Here is a 16,359-nt window from a genome sequence, read left to right on the forward strand (position 1 = left end):
CGCTGGGTCAAAATCCTGGAACTCCCTTCCTAACAGCTCTGTGGGTGTACCTACCCTACATGGACTGCAGCGGTTCAAGAAGGCAGCTCACCACCACCTTCTCAAGAGCAATTAAAGTTGGGCAATAAATGCTGGCCTGGCCAGTGACGCCCACATCCCATGAATGAATATTAAAAAAAAGACTGACGTCTGGAACAAACTGTCCAGATACTGCTCCCATCACCGCCCAGCCCCCCTACAGAACTGCTACAGCAGACAACTAGAAATAAATGCAGCCTTGGCTGCACTGCCTAAATCCTAACTCAATAAAACTTGGCCCCATTTCCCTGCCACCAAAAAGTTTTTCGCCAATTGATTTCTACAATCCTTTGAAATAAAAGAAAGTCCAATTTCTTTTTTCATTGAATACGCTCTCAGGGTATAATTACGCAATTAGTATGCGTGTTGGTCACCATTGTAAGGCATCCAGTATGATGTAACCAAACTGTAGGTGCATTTGCCCTAAGTAGGTGATGTCTCACAAAATAGGACACCTCTCTTTAGTCATACATGCTTTAGACGTACTGTACATTTCCAGCATCTTCTGTTTTTAGTTTTGACTTCCATTATTTGCAGCTTTTCAGATTCCCTATTGATTGACTCGAGATGAAGCTGAGTTGGTTGTAAGAATGCATGCTTCTTCCTGCCATATATTTTCATGTGCCTTTTAAGTGTTGTACGTCATTGTGAGGCTTTATTTTTTTTTCTCATTTTAAACCTTTTTTCTTTTTGCAGATCCTTTTTGTCATTAAAAGATATGGCCTACGTTAAGAGTGGATGGCTGCTTCGCCAGAGTGAGTTACACTTTCTCACTGTCATGTCAAGTAGTATTTAACTGAAGAGTGTGACCTGTGGTATATTTTTATATATTTATATTTAGAGATACAGCACTGAAACAGGCCCTTCGGCCCACCGAGTCTGTGCCGACCATCAACCACCCATTTATACTAATCCTACACTAATTCCATATTCCTACCACATCCCCACCTGTCCCTATATTTCCCTACCACCTACCTATACTAGGGGCAATTTATAATGGCCAATTTACCTATCAACCTGCAAGTGGGAGGAAACCGGAGCACCCGGAGGAAACCCACGCAAACACAGGGAGAACTTGCAAACTCCACACAGGCAGGACCCAGAATTGAACCTGGATCGATGGAGCTGTGAGGCTGCAGTGCTAACCGCTGCGCCACTGTGCCGCCCATAGGTAGGAGAGATCAGAAAGAGAAAGTCTGGGTTGGTGGGCAGAAATTTAAACCAGATTTGACTGGTACCAACTAATCTAAATCAATCATTTGTGGTTCGAGGTTTTAAACTTCAAATATATTGATTTGATACTATTCAATACCTAATTTGTACAGAAAATCTTTTGTTCTTTCTCTCCCCCTAACATTAGACACTTCCACACTGACACTAATTGCAAACCTATGATATCCAAGACCCCTCCACTGTTGTGCCAGCCTTTCCTGTTGGGTTATTTGGTGGAAAATTAGGAAATGACCTTGCTTTTTGGCAATGTTTCCAATTGCTTTTCTTGGAACCAATGGAAAGATCTTATTGGTAGCGGGTTGTTATAGTTTTCCAGTGGCAGTTGTGTGATGCATCTGACGTTGAAGGCACACTTTATTGCAAAGGCAATTAATATTCTACATCAAGTAACTGTCCATATGTCTCCTCATGCAGACTGTTAGTAATGATCCAACAAGCTACTTGTATTTAGTGACTTTATTTTATATTTTGATATATGCTTTGCATGAATGAGTATTAGCATAGATGTATTATCTATTATAGCAGTGCTACATGGTATTGTACTGGTTGGCAGGGATTTTCAGGAGCTATCTTATCTTGGCTTTGATAAGTTGCTTTGGACCATTATTTTTGTGCCTTGAGTTTGGGGCCTTTGTTACAATGCTTGTTAGGTTTGTTCATGGCCTCCTGGACCACACGTTTTGTGGCTGTTTGGCCCCGAGTTACCAGCTGTGGCTCTGACACCAACAAGAAAAGCTTCAGCTTCTGTGTTTTCTATTTTGACTCATTTCAGGTACTATTTTAAAGCGATGGAAGAACAACTGGTTTGATCTGTGGTCCAATGGTCAGCTCTTTTACTATGATGATCAGTTGCGGGAAGACATGGAAGATAAGATCCATATAAAAGTGGATTGTGTTAACATCCGATCTGGATATGAGTGCAGAGGTATTGTGCTTTGTACTGTGACTGATTCTATCTACTTCAGCATGCCAGAGGTATTTAGTTAGCCCTGTGACAAAACTGCATTTGCCATTTAAATTCCCACTTTATTATTTGATTAAATAGCTGCCCACCCCTGTAATTGTCTGATACCATGCATCTTTCTATTTAACTCTGTATCTCCTTTGGCTACCTCAAGATGTCAAGCATTTGTAATGCACCCTATACATTGAGGTTGGTATATTTGCCACTGGTCCAATAGGGATTTAGCTGCTGTGAAATTTAACTTGCTACACTCATAAAGCCTGCCTCGGAGGTCAGATCACTTCGGGGACTGGTCCAGTTAGGCACTTGGAACAATTTTCTCCTCCCACCTCTCCACATTCAATACTTCAGTTTTAGTTGATTTCAGGCATACCTGAAAAGCAGGATAAATAATGACAGTTGATTGAGAAGGTATTTCCCGAGAGTTTGTGTTATCTATTTTTTGCAGATTTGCAATGAAAACAGACTCAAGCTGTAGTATAAACGGTTAAAGATAAATGGATATCAGGCAGGAAGAGTATTGAATTGACTGCTGTAACTGTAAGTGAAGGAGTTCAATTCAATTTTGTTTTGTTCGGGTTATGCGTTGGTTTCAGCTATTATTTATTCCCAAATTAGATTTCCAGCCTCCAGAAGGGAAACCTAGAGATTGTTTACTCCAAATTGTGTGCAGGGATGAAAGAACTATCAATCTCTGTGCTGAAAGTGCTGATGACTGCCTGTAAGTTCTTTTTACATTTCCCTCTATTTTCAACATTTTTGTGTAAAGCTTGATTTGATCCTGGTGTGGATCTTTCTCTTTGTTTCGCGTTCTCACTTGCACGCGCTGCTCTCCCTCTCCCCTCATCTCTGAAGAGGGATTTTGAAAATTGTAGCTGGGTGACTATTGTGTGACCAGAATTTCAATGGAATTCAGCTTGAGCTTTTCTTCAGAAACTCTGATTATTTGCAGGGATTTGACATTGTGACTTTCAAAGGGGACAACTGAGTAGCAGACGAGTGCATTGTGTTGAATGGCGGAACAGTCCTATCCTGTTATTAAACTGCACATTTTCTGACTGCATTTTCATCCCAAGAGATATGTAACTTGTAATTTTTAAAAATTCTGAATATTGCACTCATTCATCAGGGGTTTACTGAACCATCAGTTACTTTAATTTTTTTGTGCAAGTGGATTAGAAGCTGAAAGATTGGGTTCTGAGTTTTCCTGAATACTGTGTTCATGCTATTTTTCCATTTGTGCAGGGCCTGGAAACTTGCTCTACAAGAGGCGTGGACAAACTCGGTAAGTAGAAAATCATTTGGACTCATGATAATCTGCCTTAGGCGATGAAAATCTTTTAGTAATAAGAGTATATGGAAATCATCAAATATTTTAGCTGTTAGACAAAAATACTCAATTTTTTCTCTTTCAAACGATTTGATGCATAGCATTGCTTGTGTTGCACACGAGTGTCAGAGTAGAGTAATACTTTTATGGTGAATGTTTACCCCTTTCGTTTCCCTCTTCTACCTCACACACCACAGCTAGGATATGACTCCATTGCCTTCCACCCCACAGGCATTACCTTGGCTAAGTGTTCAAATTCATTGGTGAAACTAGACGGTGAGTGTCAGCCAGCTATTTTAACATGACAGTGGGACATGAGGTGATGCTCTCCCAACATCCATGCTTTGCAAGTGTTACGAAAGTGCTTCCATGTTTTAATGTTGTAATTTTTGAGGACTTGTGCTAAAACTGATAAAAGTAGTGAAGTCTTGCTTCAGTTGTATAGAACCTTGGTTAGACCTTGGAGTACTGTGTGCAGTTTTGGTCCCTTTACCTTAGCAAGGATATTGCCATAGAGGGAGTGCAACAAAGGTTCACCAGACTTGTTCCCAGGATGACAGGACTGTCCTATGAAGAGAGATTGGGGAAACTGGGCCTGTATTCTCTAGAGTTTTGAAGATTGAGAGGTGATCTCATTAAAACCTACAAAATAGTTAAAGGGATAGACAGGGTAAATGCAGCTAAGATATTTTCCCTGGTTGGGGAGTCTGCAACCAGGGACACCATTTCAGAGTAAGGGGGAAGCCACTTAGGACAGAGATGAGGAGAAATTTCTTTTTTCAGAGGGTTGTGAATCTTTGGAATTCTCTACCCCAGAGGGCTATGGAAGCTCAGTCATTGAGTATGTTTAAAGCAGAGATTTCTCAGTACAAATGACATAAGGGCATATGAGGATCGTGTGGGGGAAAAAGGCATTCAAGTGGATGATCAGCCATGATCATATTGAATGGTGGGGCAGGCTCGATGGACTGAATGGCCTACTCCTCCCATGTTCCAATCCCGTAGATGTGTTTTTTTTTTACCAAGTTCACTGAAAGGACACTTGAGATGTTGTTTGAAAACAACCTGTACTTTCAGCTCAATAAACAACATAAACTTCGGTGACCTGAGGAAGATGTTTACAGAGAAGCCGCATACCAAGGTTTATGGAGGTCAAGACATTGACTTTCTGATGGGGAAAGATATTGTTTTCCATTCAATTGTTTTGAAGACAGTTGGCGTTTGGCCTGCCAAGGAAAAAGAAATCACCCAGCTCACCTCTTTCTCTACATCTATGAACAAACCCTGCAAAGATCCAGTGTGGGAGAGCTTAAATCCCTGGTGCTGCTTCTCTCTTGAGAAGCTGGAAAAACCTGCCAGATTAATTCTCAATGCTGCCTGAAAAGAACTGCTTTAGCCAAGATTCCAGTGCCTTGTCTCTGTATACCCGGACGCCAAACCAAAAGGGACAACTGACTTCCTTCCATATCATTTTTTTAACAAGAATTAGCAAGTATTTGGCCAAAATGTTCTTTTTTTGGAACAGACCTTGGCAGAGATATTTTGTGTTTTTTTAATGTGTGTATAATTTAAAAAGGGAACTTTCATATTTCAATCTGTGTGTTAATGCTTTGCTTTGTTACAGGTTAAGTCTTGTTGGATAAACTGATTTTGTTCTTTATTAAAGAAACCTCTTTGGTGTATTTCATTCTGGGATGATGAGTAGTGTTTATGGTTGACCGAATCAGTAACTGGGTAAACATTTTTTTAAATGTATCTTGTGACTGGAGGAGAATTGGGACTAGAAAAGACAGTGCACTCCTCCCACCTCGGTCATAACATATAGTTGGGGCTCTGTGCGGGATAACCCAAAAGTCGACGACATGCAATTGTCAGTGAGGGAATAATTGAAAAGAGGAAAGGTAAAAAACAGGTTTCTTGTGCATTTGAATAAAGTTTAGACTACCGGAATGTCTTTGTCAGTTGTTACGACCTTTCTGCAGAACGAGGATGTATCCCTACGAGATTTGAGAAACTTAACCAAGGTTAGACTAAAAGAATAAGGAGGTGTTATGAAAGTGCTTTCATTTTTTTGAGGACTTGTGTTAAAACTGAAAAGATTCCATGAATGTGTTTTTACCAAGTTCACTGAAAGAACACTTGACATGTTGTTTGAAACAACCTCAATAAACAACAGAAACCTTGGTGACCTGGGGAAGATCTTTACAGAGAAGCCAAATGTCCAGGTTTATAGAGGTCAGGAGGTTGGCTTTCTGTTTGGGGATAATATTGTGTTCAGTGCAATTGGGGTGTGTGTGTGTGTGTCTGTCTTCTCGCGCGCGCGCGCCATTTAAAAAGGAAACTTTGATATTTCAGTCGTGTTAATGCTTTGCTTCATTACTGGATAAGTCTTTGATGATAAACTGATGATTTTGTTGTTTAAGAAACCTGTTTTTAAAAAAAATTCTGGGATAGAGTAGAGGATAGAATTGACCGAATCTGTGACTAGGTAAATGTTTTTTAAAACATATGGTGTGACCTGCCGACGAGCGGGACTGGAAGAGACAGTGCACTCCTCCCATCTTGGTCGTAACATAACTAGGAAGCTTGGGCTCTTTCCCCACCCAAGAATCGGGGCTTACAAATTGGTCATGGCCTCAGCTGCAATAGAACAAAATAACATGAGGCATGATGGGAAAAACCTAGGCTACGTGAGGGAACTGCTAACACTGGTGGGTGTACACAGGACCTGTTGATCACGAGTGTGAGCAGTTTTATATGGTAGCTTCAGTATCAAATATAGTAGAGCCTCTATCATATCGTGATCTTCAGAAGAGATTTGATCCTCCACTGTGGTTTATGCACAATATATTTGCATGGGCTTCATGCGTGAAACATAGAGTAAATGTTGAATGAGTTGTCAATAGTTCTGAATGCGTACTGTACCAACTAGGTTTTGTGGTTTTTAAGAGGATCCTATGGAAGGGATATACATCATCGGACTATAGTTTTTAAAAATGTTTTCTAGTAGCAGAATTTGTTATAGTAACAGTTTTAGATTCTTAGAAAGTTAAGAATAAACCTTGTTCATGACTCATTACAGAACTTTGGTCCTGAAATTCTCATGGATGACGCTGTTTATGCCTCTGCTCCCCCAGCCTACACAGCTTATCCCGCAGCACCACCACAGGTAAATACAGCTACTGATGCTATCCTTTGCATTGGATGCTAGTTTCTATCTCACATGTAGTTTTGCTCCGTCTAGTTTGTTCTGGGTTGCCGAAGCATTGAATACCTGCGGCCTTGTAGTTTGGGAGTTGAGATGGAGTGCAGTGTTCAGGTCAAGCAGGGTTACAGAGCAGCGGGTATAATTGGATCCAGGAAGGGGGAGGAGGGAGGGAGCATGGAAGGGGACAGTTGGGGGAAGGAAGGAGAGTGGGAAATGGGAATGGTAGATATGGAGGAAGGTGAACTGGAGAGATGAGAGACTGGGGCAGGGGATGATTGGGGTGTGGAGGAGGATGGGGAAAGTTAGACATGGAGGCTGGAAAGGGGAGAGGGTCAGGTGGGGGGGGAGGTGGGAAAGGTCACTGAAAGGGAATGGGAGCAAAGGGAGGGAGTTTACCTCAGCATAGATACTTCCACTCGGGATCTTGATTTTTGCTCTTAGTGGGTGGGAGCTTGGGCTTCAGCATAGTTTCCTCACTGATGTAGCTTTTGTTTTTCTTTTGAGGTGGAGAAGGGGAGATTACCATACTTTGCGCAGACTAGCTTTGATTTATGGATGGGCTGGAGATGCTACATGGTAACAGGAGTAGGCATTTAGCCCCTCGAGCCTGTTCAGCTGTTCAGTGAGATCATGGCTAATTTACAACTAATTCTATCTTCGCTTCTGCCCCAAAGTCCTTATACCTTTGATTAACAAAAATCTGTCAATCTGATTTAAAATAGAAATTCACTTTTAAAATTTCGTTCTCGGGATGTGAGTGGCGCTGGCAGGGCCAGCTTTTGTTGTCCATCCCTAATTGTCCTTCAGAAGATGATGACTGCTTTGAACCGCTGCAGTCCATGTGGTGTAGGTGTGCCCACAGTGCTGTTAGGAAGGAAGTTCTAGGTATTTCGACCCAGTGATAGTAATGGGATGGCAACTATGGTTCCAAGGCAGGATGGTGTGTGGCTTGGGGAACTTGCAGGTGGTGGTGTTCCCATGGGTCCGCTGCCCTTGTCCTTCTAGGTGGTAGAGGTCGACGATTTGGAAGGAGCCTTGGTGAGTAGTAGTGCATCTTATATATGATTCATACTGCTGCCACTGTGTGCCAGTGGTGGAGAGAGTGAATATTTTAGGTGGTAGATGGGGTGCTGATCAAGTGGGCTGTTGTGTCCTGAATGTTATCAAGCTCTTGAGTGTTGTTGGAGCTGCACCCATCCAGGCAAATAGAGAGTATTCCGTCACACACCTGACTTGTGTCTTATAGATGGTGGGCAGGCTTTGGGGAGTCGGGACCCACCTCCAGAATTCCCAGCCTCTGACCTGCTCTTGTCGCCACAGTATTTATGTAGCTCGTCCAGTTATGTTTCTGGCCAATGGTAACCCCCAGTATGTTGATAGTTGGGGTTTCAGCGATGGTAATGGCATTGACCATCAAGGGGAGATGGTTAGATTCTCTCTTGTTGGAGATGGTGTGTGAATGTTAACTTGCCACTTAACTGCACAAGCCTGGATGTTGTCCAGGTTTTACTGCATGTGTGCACGGACTTCTTCAGTGTCTAAGCAGTAGCAAATGGTATGGAACACTGCAATGGTCAGCGGACATTGCCACTTCTAACCTTATGATGGAAAGAAGGTCATTGATGACGCAGCTGAAGATGTTTGGGCCTTGAACACTGACCTGAGGAACTCTGCAGCTTTGTCCTGGGGCTGAGATGTTTGGCTTCCAACAACCACAACCATCTTCCTTTGTGCTCGGTATAATTCCAACCAGTGGAGAGTTCCCCCCCGATTCTCATTGACTTCGATTTTGCTAGGGCTCCTTGATGTCACACTTGATCAAATGCTGCCTTGATGTAAAAAAAGAAGAGTTAACAAAGTGAGCGTTGGTCCTATAGAAAGTGAGTCTGGGGAATTAATGGATAATAAGGAGATGGCAGATGAATTGAACAGATATTTTGCATCAGTCTTCACTATTGAGGATGCAAGTAACATCCCAGTATTAGCTCTAAGTCAGGAAATGGAAGGGAGGGAGAAAATTACAATCACCAGGGAAGTTGTACTGAACAAATTGTTGGAGCTGCGGGCTGACAAGTCTCCGGGTCTTGATGGACTTCATCCTAGGGTGTTTAAAGAAGTGGCTAGTGAGATAGTTGATGCGCTAGTTTTAATTTTTCAAAATTCCCTAGATTTGAGGAAGGTTCCGTTAGATTGGAAAATAGTGAATGTAACTTCTTTATTCAAAAAGAGGAGGGAGACCGAAAGCAGGAAACTACAGGCCAGTTAGCTTAACATCCTGAGGGAAAATGTTCGAAACTACTATAAAGACATTCTAGCAGGGCATTTAGAAAAATTCAAGGTAATCAGGCAGAGTCAACATGGTTTTGTGAAAGGGAAATCATGTTCAACCAATTTATTGGAGTTCTTTGAGGGAGTTACATGTGCTGTGGATAAAGGGGAACCGGTGGATGTATTGTACTTAGATTTCCAGAAGGCATTTGATGAGGTGCCACATCAAAGGTTATTGCAGAAAATAAGAGCGCATGGATTGGTTAGCAAACAGAAATTAGAGAGTTGGCATAAATGGATAATTTTTTGGTTGGCAGGATGTAACGAGTGGTGTGCCACAGGGATCTGTGCTGGGGCCTCAACTTTTTACAATTTACATAAGTGACTTAGATGAAGGGACCGAAGGTATGGTTGCTGAATTTGCTGATGACACAAAGATAGGTAGGAAAGTAGGTTGTGAAGAGGACATAAGGGGGCTACAAAGGGATATAGATAGGATAAGTGAATGGGCAAAGGCCTGGCAAATGGAGTATAATGTGGGGAAGTGTGAAATTGTCCACTTGGCAGGAAGAATAAAAAAGAAACATATTATCTAAATGGTGAGAGATTGCACAGCTCTGAGATGCCGAGGGATCTGGGTGTCCTAGTGCATGAATCGCAAAGGTTAGTATGCAGGTATTAGGAAAGCTAATACAAGGTTATCGTTTATCGCGAGGGGAATTGAATACAAAAGTAGAGTGGTTATGCTTCAGCTATACAGGGCATTAGTGAGACCACATCTGGAGTACTGTGTACAGTTCTGGTCTCATTTAAGGAAGGATGTACATGCATTGGAGGCAGTACAGAGAAGGTTTACTAGACTAATACCTGGAATGGGTGGGCTGTCTTGAAAGGAAAGATTGGACAGGTTAGGCTTGTATCCACTTGAGTGTAGAACAGTAAGAGGCGACTTGATTTGAAACATGTAAGATCCTGAGGGGCCTTGACATGGGGGGATGTGGAAAGGATGTTTCCCCTTGTGGGAGAATCTAGAACTAGGGGTCACTGTCTAAAAATAAGCAGTCGCCCTTTTAAGACAGATGAGAATTTTTTTCTTTGAAGGTCGAGTGTCTTTGGAATTCTCTTCCTCAAAAGGCGGTGGCAGTTGAGTCTTTGAATATTTTTAAGGCAGAGGTAGATAGATTATTGAATGGCAGAGCAGGCTCAAAGGGCTGAGTGGCATAGATTATTGAATGGCAGAGCAGGCTCAAAGGGCTGAGTGGCCTACTCCTGCTCCTAATTTGTACGTTCGTATGATGTCAAGGCCAATCACTCTCCGCTCACCTCTGGAGTTCAGCTCTTTTGTCCATGTTTGGACCAAGGATGTAATAAGCTCAGGAGTTGGTTGCCCCTGGCAGAACTAAAACTGAAGCTCGACGAACAGGTTATTACTGAACAAGTGTTGCTTGATAGCACTGTCAACGACCCCTTCCATCACTTTGCTGATTGAGAGTAGACTAATGGGTCAGTAATTGGCCAGGCTGGATTTGTCCTTTTTGTGGATGGATCATACCTGGGCAATTTTCCACATTGTCAGGTAGATGCCAGTGTTGTAGCTGTACTAGAACAGCTTGGCTAGGGGTGTGGCTAGTTCTGCAGCACGTCTTCAGTACTCAGGCTGCGATGTTGTCAGGGCCCATGGCCTTTGCAGTATCCAGTACCTTCAGCTATTTCTTGATTTCACGTGGAGTGAATTTAATTGGCTGAAGGCTAGCATCTGTGATGCTGGGGACCTCAGGAGGAGGCCGAGATGGATCATTCACTTGGCACTTCTGGCAGAAGTTGGCTGCGAATATTTCAGCCTTGTCCCTTGCACTGATGTGGGGATTGTGTTACGAGGAGAAATTGAGTAGACCAGGCTTATATTCCCTGGAGTTTAAAAGAATGAGGCCATCTAATTAAAATGCATAAAATTCTTAAAAGGCTTGACAGGGTAGATGCTGGGAGGCTGTTATCCCTGGCTGGGGAAACTAGAATTGAGGGTCACAGTACCAGAATAAGAGTTCAGCCATTTATGACTGAAATAAGGAGAAATCTCTTCAAACGGTTGTGAATCTTTTGGAATTTTCAACCCCAGAGAGCTGTAGATGCTTGGACTCCAGATTTACAGAAATGTGGTTGACTCTTAAATGTTCTCTGAAGCGGCCTAAAAAGTCACTCAGTTGTATCAAACTGCTAGAAAAAATTGCAAGCATGAATATGGCCACCCTGTATTGACCTAGGCACAGGATTTGTGTAGGACAAAGGCACAGCTGGACCAGACAATCCTGCAAAGTTCTCCTCGCTAACACCTTTGACACTTGTACCAAAGTTAAGAAAGCTGTCCCACAGGCTAGTGAAGCACCAGTCTGACAAGTCATGCACACAGAGTGATGCCTTACAGCCAATGTCCCAGACTTCTCCATCACCATCCTGTGGAATGTGGGAAGTCATGGATGCTCCATGTGTCCTAGACAAACACATCTGCAGGCGGCACAGTGGTGTAGTGGTTAGCACCGCAGCCTCACAGCTCTAGCGACCCGGGTTCGATTCCGGGTACTGCCTGTACGGAGTTTGCAAGTTCTCCCTGTGTCTGCGTGGGTTTCCACCGGGTGCTCCGGTTTCCTCCCACAGCTAAAGACTTGCAGGTTGACAGGTAAATTGGCCATTGTAAATTGTCCCTAGTGTAGGTAGGTGGTAGGAGAATGGTGGGGATGTGGTAGAGAATATGGGGTTAATGTAGGATTAGTGTAAATGGGTGATTGTTGGTTGGCACAGACTTGGTAGCCGAAGGGCCTGTTTCAGTGCTGTATCTCTCAATAAATAAATAAAAAAATAAAAATGTCACCGGCTGTAGAAGCTTGAGCTCTGGGTTTCAGAACTCGAGCAGCAGCTGGGGTCACTGTACCACATCTGCAAGGCAGAGAATTATGTGGATCGCATGTTTAGGGAGGTGGTCACACCACAGGTTAGGAGCATGCAGGCAGATAGGGAATGAGTGACTGCTAGGCAGTCTAAGAGGATCAGGAAAGTAGTGCAGGAGTGCCCTGGGACGATCTTGCTCGCTAATCAGTTTTCCATCCTGGATACTGGTGAGGGTGATGGTTCCTCAAAGGAGTGCAGTCAGAGCCAAGTTCATGGCACCACCACCCTGCTGCATAGGAGGGGAGGAAGAAGAGCGGAAGAGCAGTAGTGATTAGAGATTTGTAGTTAGGGGGACAGACAGGAGTTTCTGTGGCTGTTGACACACCAGGCTAGTGTGTGGCCACCCTGCTGCCAGGGTCAGGAATGTCAGAGTGGCTGCAGGACATCCTGCTGGGGGATGGTGAATAGCCAGAGGTCGTGGTCCACATTGGCACCAATGATGTAGTGAAGAAGGGGAGGGGGGTGAGGTCCTGAAAGCAAATTTTAGGGAGCTAGGAAGGAGATTAAAAGCAGGACCTCAAAAGCAGTAATCTCAGGATTATTCCCAGTCCCACGTGCGATTGAGCATAGCAATAGGAGAATTGAGCAATTGAACACGTGGCTGGAGAACCTGGTGTAGGAGGGAGGGCATCGGATTTCTGAGGCATTGGGACCAGTTCTGGGGCAGGTGGGACCTGTACAAGATGGACGGGACAAGATGCGTCTTAGCAGGACTGGGGCTAATATTCTTGCAGGGAGATTTGCTAGTGCTGTTGGAGAGCATTTAAACTAGATTGGCAGGGGGATGGGAACCTTGAGAGGCAGCTCAGATCAGAGGGAAGCAAAACTGGTAACTTGTCAGGGGCAAATATCAGGAATACCAAGGTGCACAGAATACTGAGAGATAGATAGCACTAGAGTGGGGTCAGAGTGAGGGAGAATGTAATTAAGTCTAAATCAGGGTTAATGTGCATGTGGTTAATAAGATTGGTGAGGTACAAGCACAGATTGCCGTGTGGAAATATGATGTGGCTGCAACAGAGACCTGGCTCAAAGAAGGACAAGACTGGGCGCTAAATATTTCTGGATACAAGGTGTTCAGGAAAGATAGGAAAGAGGAAAAAGGGGGAGGGTTGGCGGTATTGATTAAGGAGAGCATTGCCGTTTTGGAGAGAAAGGATGTCCCAGAGGGGTCAAGGACAGAATCAATTTGGCTAGAGCTAAGGAACAAAAAAGGTGTAGTTACATTGCTCAGTGTTGTCTACAGGCCTCCAGCGAGTGGGAAAGATGTGGAGGAACAAATTTGCATGGAAATTAGAAAGGTGCAAAAATTATAGGATAGTTATAATGGGGACTTGAATTATCCAAACCTGGACTGGAATGATGGTGTAAAGGGCAGCGAAGGGGCAAGATTTCCTAGATTCTGTTCAAGAAAACTTTCTACAGCAGTATGTTTCCAGTCCAACGAGAAAGGAGGCACTGCTAGACCTAGTTCTTGCAATGAGGTGGGCCAATTGAATCAAGTACCAGTAGGAGAGCATTTAGGGGACAGTGATCATTGTATCATAAGGTTTAGGCTGAAGGTGGAAAAGGACAAAGAGCAATCCAGGGTAAGAATTAACTGGGGGAAGGCCAACTGCAATGTGGTAAGAATGGAGATGGGACAAATGAATTGGAATTAAAAGCTGGCAGGAAAACTGGTAGATGAACAATGGGCTGCCTTCAAATGAGAGATTGTTTGGGCCCAGTCAAGGTATGATCTCTCGATGGGGAAAGGTAGGGCAAACAAATCCAGAGCTCCCTGAATGACGAGCGGTAGAGATTAAGAAAAAGATTATGGAGAGCATTGCAGATTTATGACTGATGCCAGGTAGAAAATACTATTGAGAACCAGGCTGAATATAGAAGGTCCAGAGGGGAAGTGAGAAGCAAAGAGACAGCATAAAAAGAGACTGGCAGCTAGCATCAAAGGAAATCCCAAAGGTTTCTATAGACATATAAATAATAAAAATGTGGTAAAAGGAGGAGTGGGGCCTGTTGGGGACCAGAAGGGGGATTTACACATGGAGGCAGAGGGCATAGCTCAGGTATTGGATGAATACTTTGCATCTGTCTTTGCCTGGGTTGCATCTTCTTCCTTGGTAATGTTGAAAGAGGAGGTAATTCAGACACTAGAAGGGTTTAAAATTGATGGAGGATGTATTAGATAGGGTGTCTGTACTTAAAGTGGTTAAGGCAGCAGGACTGGATGAGATGCATCCAAGGATACTGAGGGAAGTGAGGGTGGAAATCGTGGAGGCACTGGCCATAATTTTTCAGTCTTCCTTGGACTCGGGGCTGGTGCCAGAGGACTGGAGAATTGCAAACATTACACTCTAGTTCAAAAAAGGGTGTAAAAGTAAGCCCAGCGACTACAGGCCAGTCAGTTTAACTTCAGTGGTAGGGAAACTGCTAGAAACAATAATTCGGGACAAACTTAATAGTCACGTGGGCAAATGTGGTTTAATTAAGGAAAGGCAGCTCCTCTTCAGGGAGGGTTGATGAGGGTAATGCTGTTGTGGTGTACATGGACTTTCAAAAGGTGTTTGATACAGTGCCACTCAACAGACTTGTGAGCAAACTTATAGCTCATGGAATAGATGGGACAGTAGCAACATGGATATGGAATTGACTGAGTGACAGGAAAAAAAGAGTAGTGGTTAATGGATATTTTTTGGGCTGGAGGAAGGTTTGTAGTGGAGTTCCCCAGGGGTCGGTGTTGGGACCCTTGCTTTTCCTGATATATATTAATGACCTAGACCTCGATGTACAGGGCCCAATTTCAAAGTTTCCAGATGATACGAAACTTGGAAGCATTGTGAACTGTGAGGAGGGTAGTGTGGAACTTCAAAAGGACATAGACAAGTTGGTGGAATGGGCAGACAGGTGGCAGATGATGTTCAATGCAGAGAAATGTGAATTGATTCATTTTGGCAGGAAAAACATGGAGAGACAATACAAAATAAAGGCTGCAATTCTAAAGGGGGTGCAGGAGCAGAGTGACCTAGTATATATGTGCATAAGTCATTGAAGGTGGCAGGGCAGGTTGAGCAAATTGTTAATAAAGCATACAGTATCCTGGGCTTTACTAATAGGGGCATAGAGTGCAAGAGCAAGGAAGTTATGTTCAACTTGTATAAGACACTAGTTCGGCCTCAGCTGGAATATTGCGTCCAGTTCTGGGCGCCGCACTTGCGGAAAGACGTGAGGGCATTGGAGAGAGTACAGAAAAGATTTATGAGAATGGTTCCAGGGATGAGAAACTTCAGTTATGAAGATAGATTGGAGAAGTTAGGACTGTATTCCTTGGAGAAGAGAAGGCTGAGAGGTGATTTGATAGAGGTATTCAAAATCATGAGGGGTCTGGACAGAGTAGATAGGGATAAACTGTTCCCACTTGTGAAAGGATCGAGAACGAGAAGGCACAGATTTAAAGTATTTGATAAGAGAAGCAAAAGTGAATGAGGAATAACATTTTCACGCAGCGAGTTGTTAAGGTCTGGAATGTACTGCCTGAGTGTCGTAGAGGAAGGTTCAATTGAAGCATTCGAAAGGGAATTGGACTGTTATATGAAAAGGAAGGATGTGCAGGGTTACAGGGAATGGAACTGAGTAAATTGTTCTTTCAGAGAGCCAGTGTGGACACCATGGGTCAAATGGCCTCCTTCTGCACTTTTAATTCTAAGATTCTGGTGTATGTCCTGTTCCACTGGCAGGACAGACCCACCTCACTAGAGGTGGCAGCATCATGATATACAGTTGAGAAGCAGTGGCCTTGGGAGTCCTCAACATTGACTTCAGTCCCCATAATGCTTTGACATCAGGTCAAACATGGGCAATGGAACTTCCTGCCACCTACCACCCTCCCTCAGCTGAACAATCAGCATTCATTCATGTTGAACACAATTTGGAAGAAGCACTGAGGATAGCAAGGGCACAGAATGTACTCTGGGTGGGGGGCTTCAATGTCCATCACCAAGAATGGTTCAGCAGCACCACGACTGACTGAGGTGGCTGAGTCCTAAAGAACATATCTGCCAGACTGGGCCTGTGGCTAATGGTGAGTGAACCAACAAGAGGGAATACCTATTTGACCCCGCCCTCGCCATTCCACCTGTTGCAGATGCATCTGTCGTTGATGGTATTGGTAGGTCTGACCGCCATATGGTCCTTGTGAAGATTAAGTCCCGTCTTCTTGCTGAGGATAACCTCCATCATGTAGTGTGTGATACGCCCACTGTGCTAAATGAGTTAGATTCAGAACAAATCTAGCAACTCAAAATTGTTGGCCAACAACATCAGAAATGTTTTCTACCA

The 16,359-nt window shown here is 43.6% G+C and overlaps 1 protein-coding gene across 1 annotated transcript in view; it reads left to right on the forward strand.

The window, feature by feature from the left end:
• The window catches only part of plekhb2 (pleckstrin homology domain containing, family B (evectins) member 2), a 54,543-nt gene that overhangs the window by 14,568 nt on the left and 23,616 nt on the right, over positions 1-16,359 (forward strand). Inside the window, exons 2-6 of the mRNA XM_068042000.1 lie at positions 775-833; positions 2,084-2,236; positions 2,894-2,996; positions 3,521-3,560; positions 6,688-6,774. Of these exons, the coding sequence (XP_067898101.1) occupies positions 797-833; positions 2,084-2,236; positions 2,894-2,996; positions 3,521-3,560; positions 6,688-6,774 (420 nt within the window). The 5' untranslated portion in view covers positions 775-796. The remainder of the gene's footprint in view (positions 1-774; positions 834-2,083; positions 2,237-2,893; positions 2,997-3,520; positions 3,561-6,687; positions 6,775-16,359) is intronic.

The sequence above is a fragment of the Heterodontus francisci genome, chromosome 11, assembly GCF_036365525.1.
Source record: "Heterodontus francisci isolate sHetFra1 chromosome 11, sHetFra1.hap1, whole genome shotgun sequence".
NCBI classification, from domain to species: Eukaryota; Metazoa; Chordata; class Chondrichthyes; order Heterodontiformes; family Heterodontidae; genus Heterodontus; species Heterodontus francisci.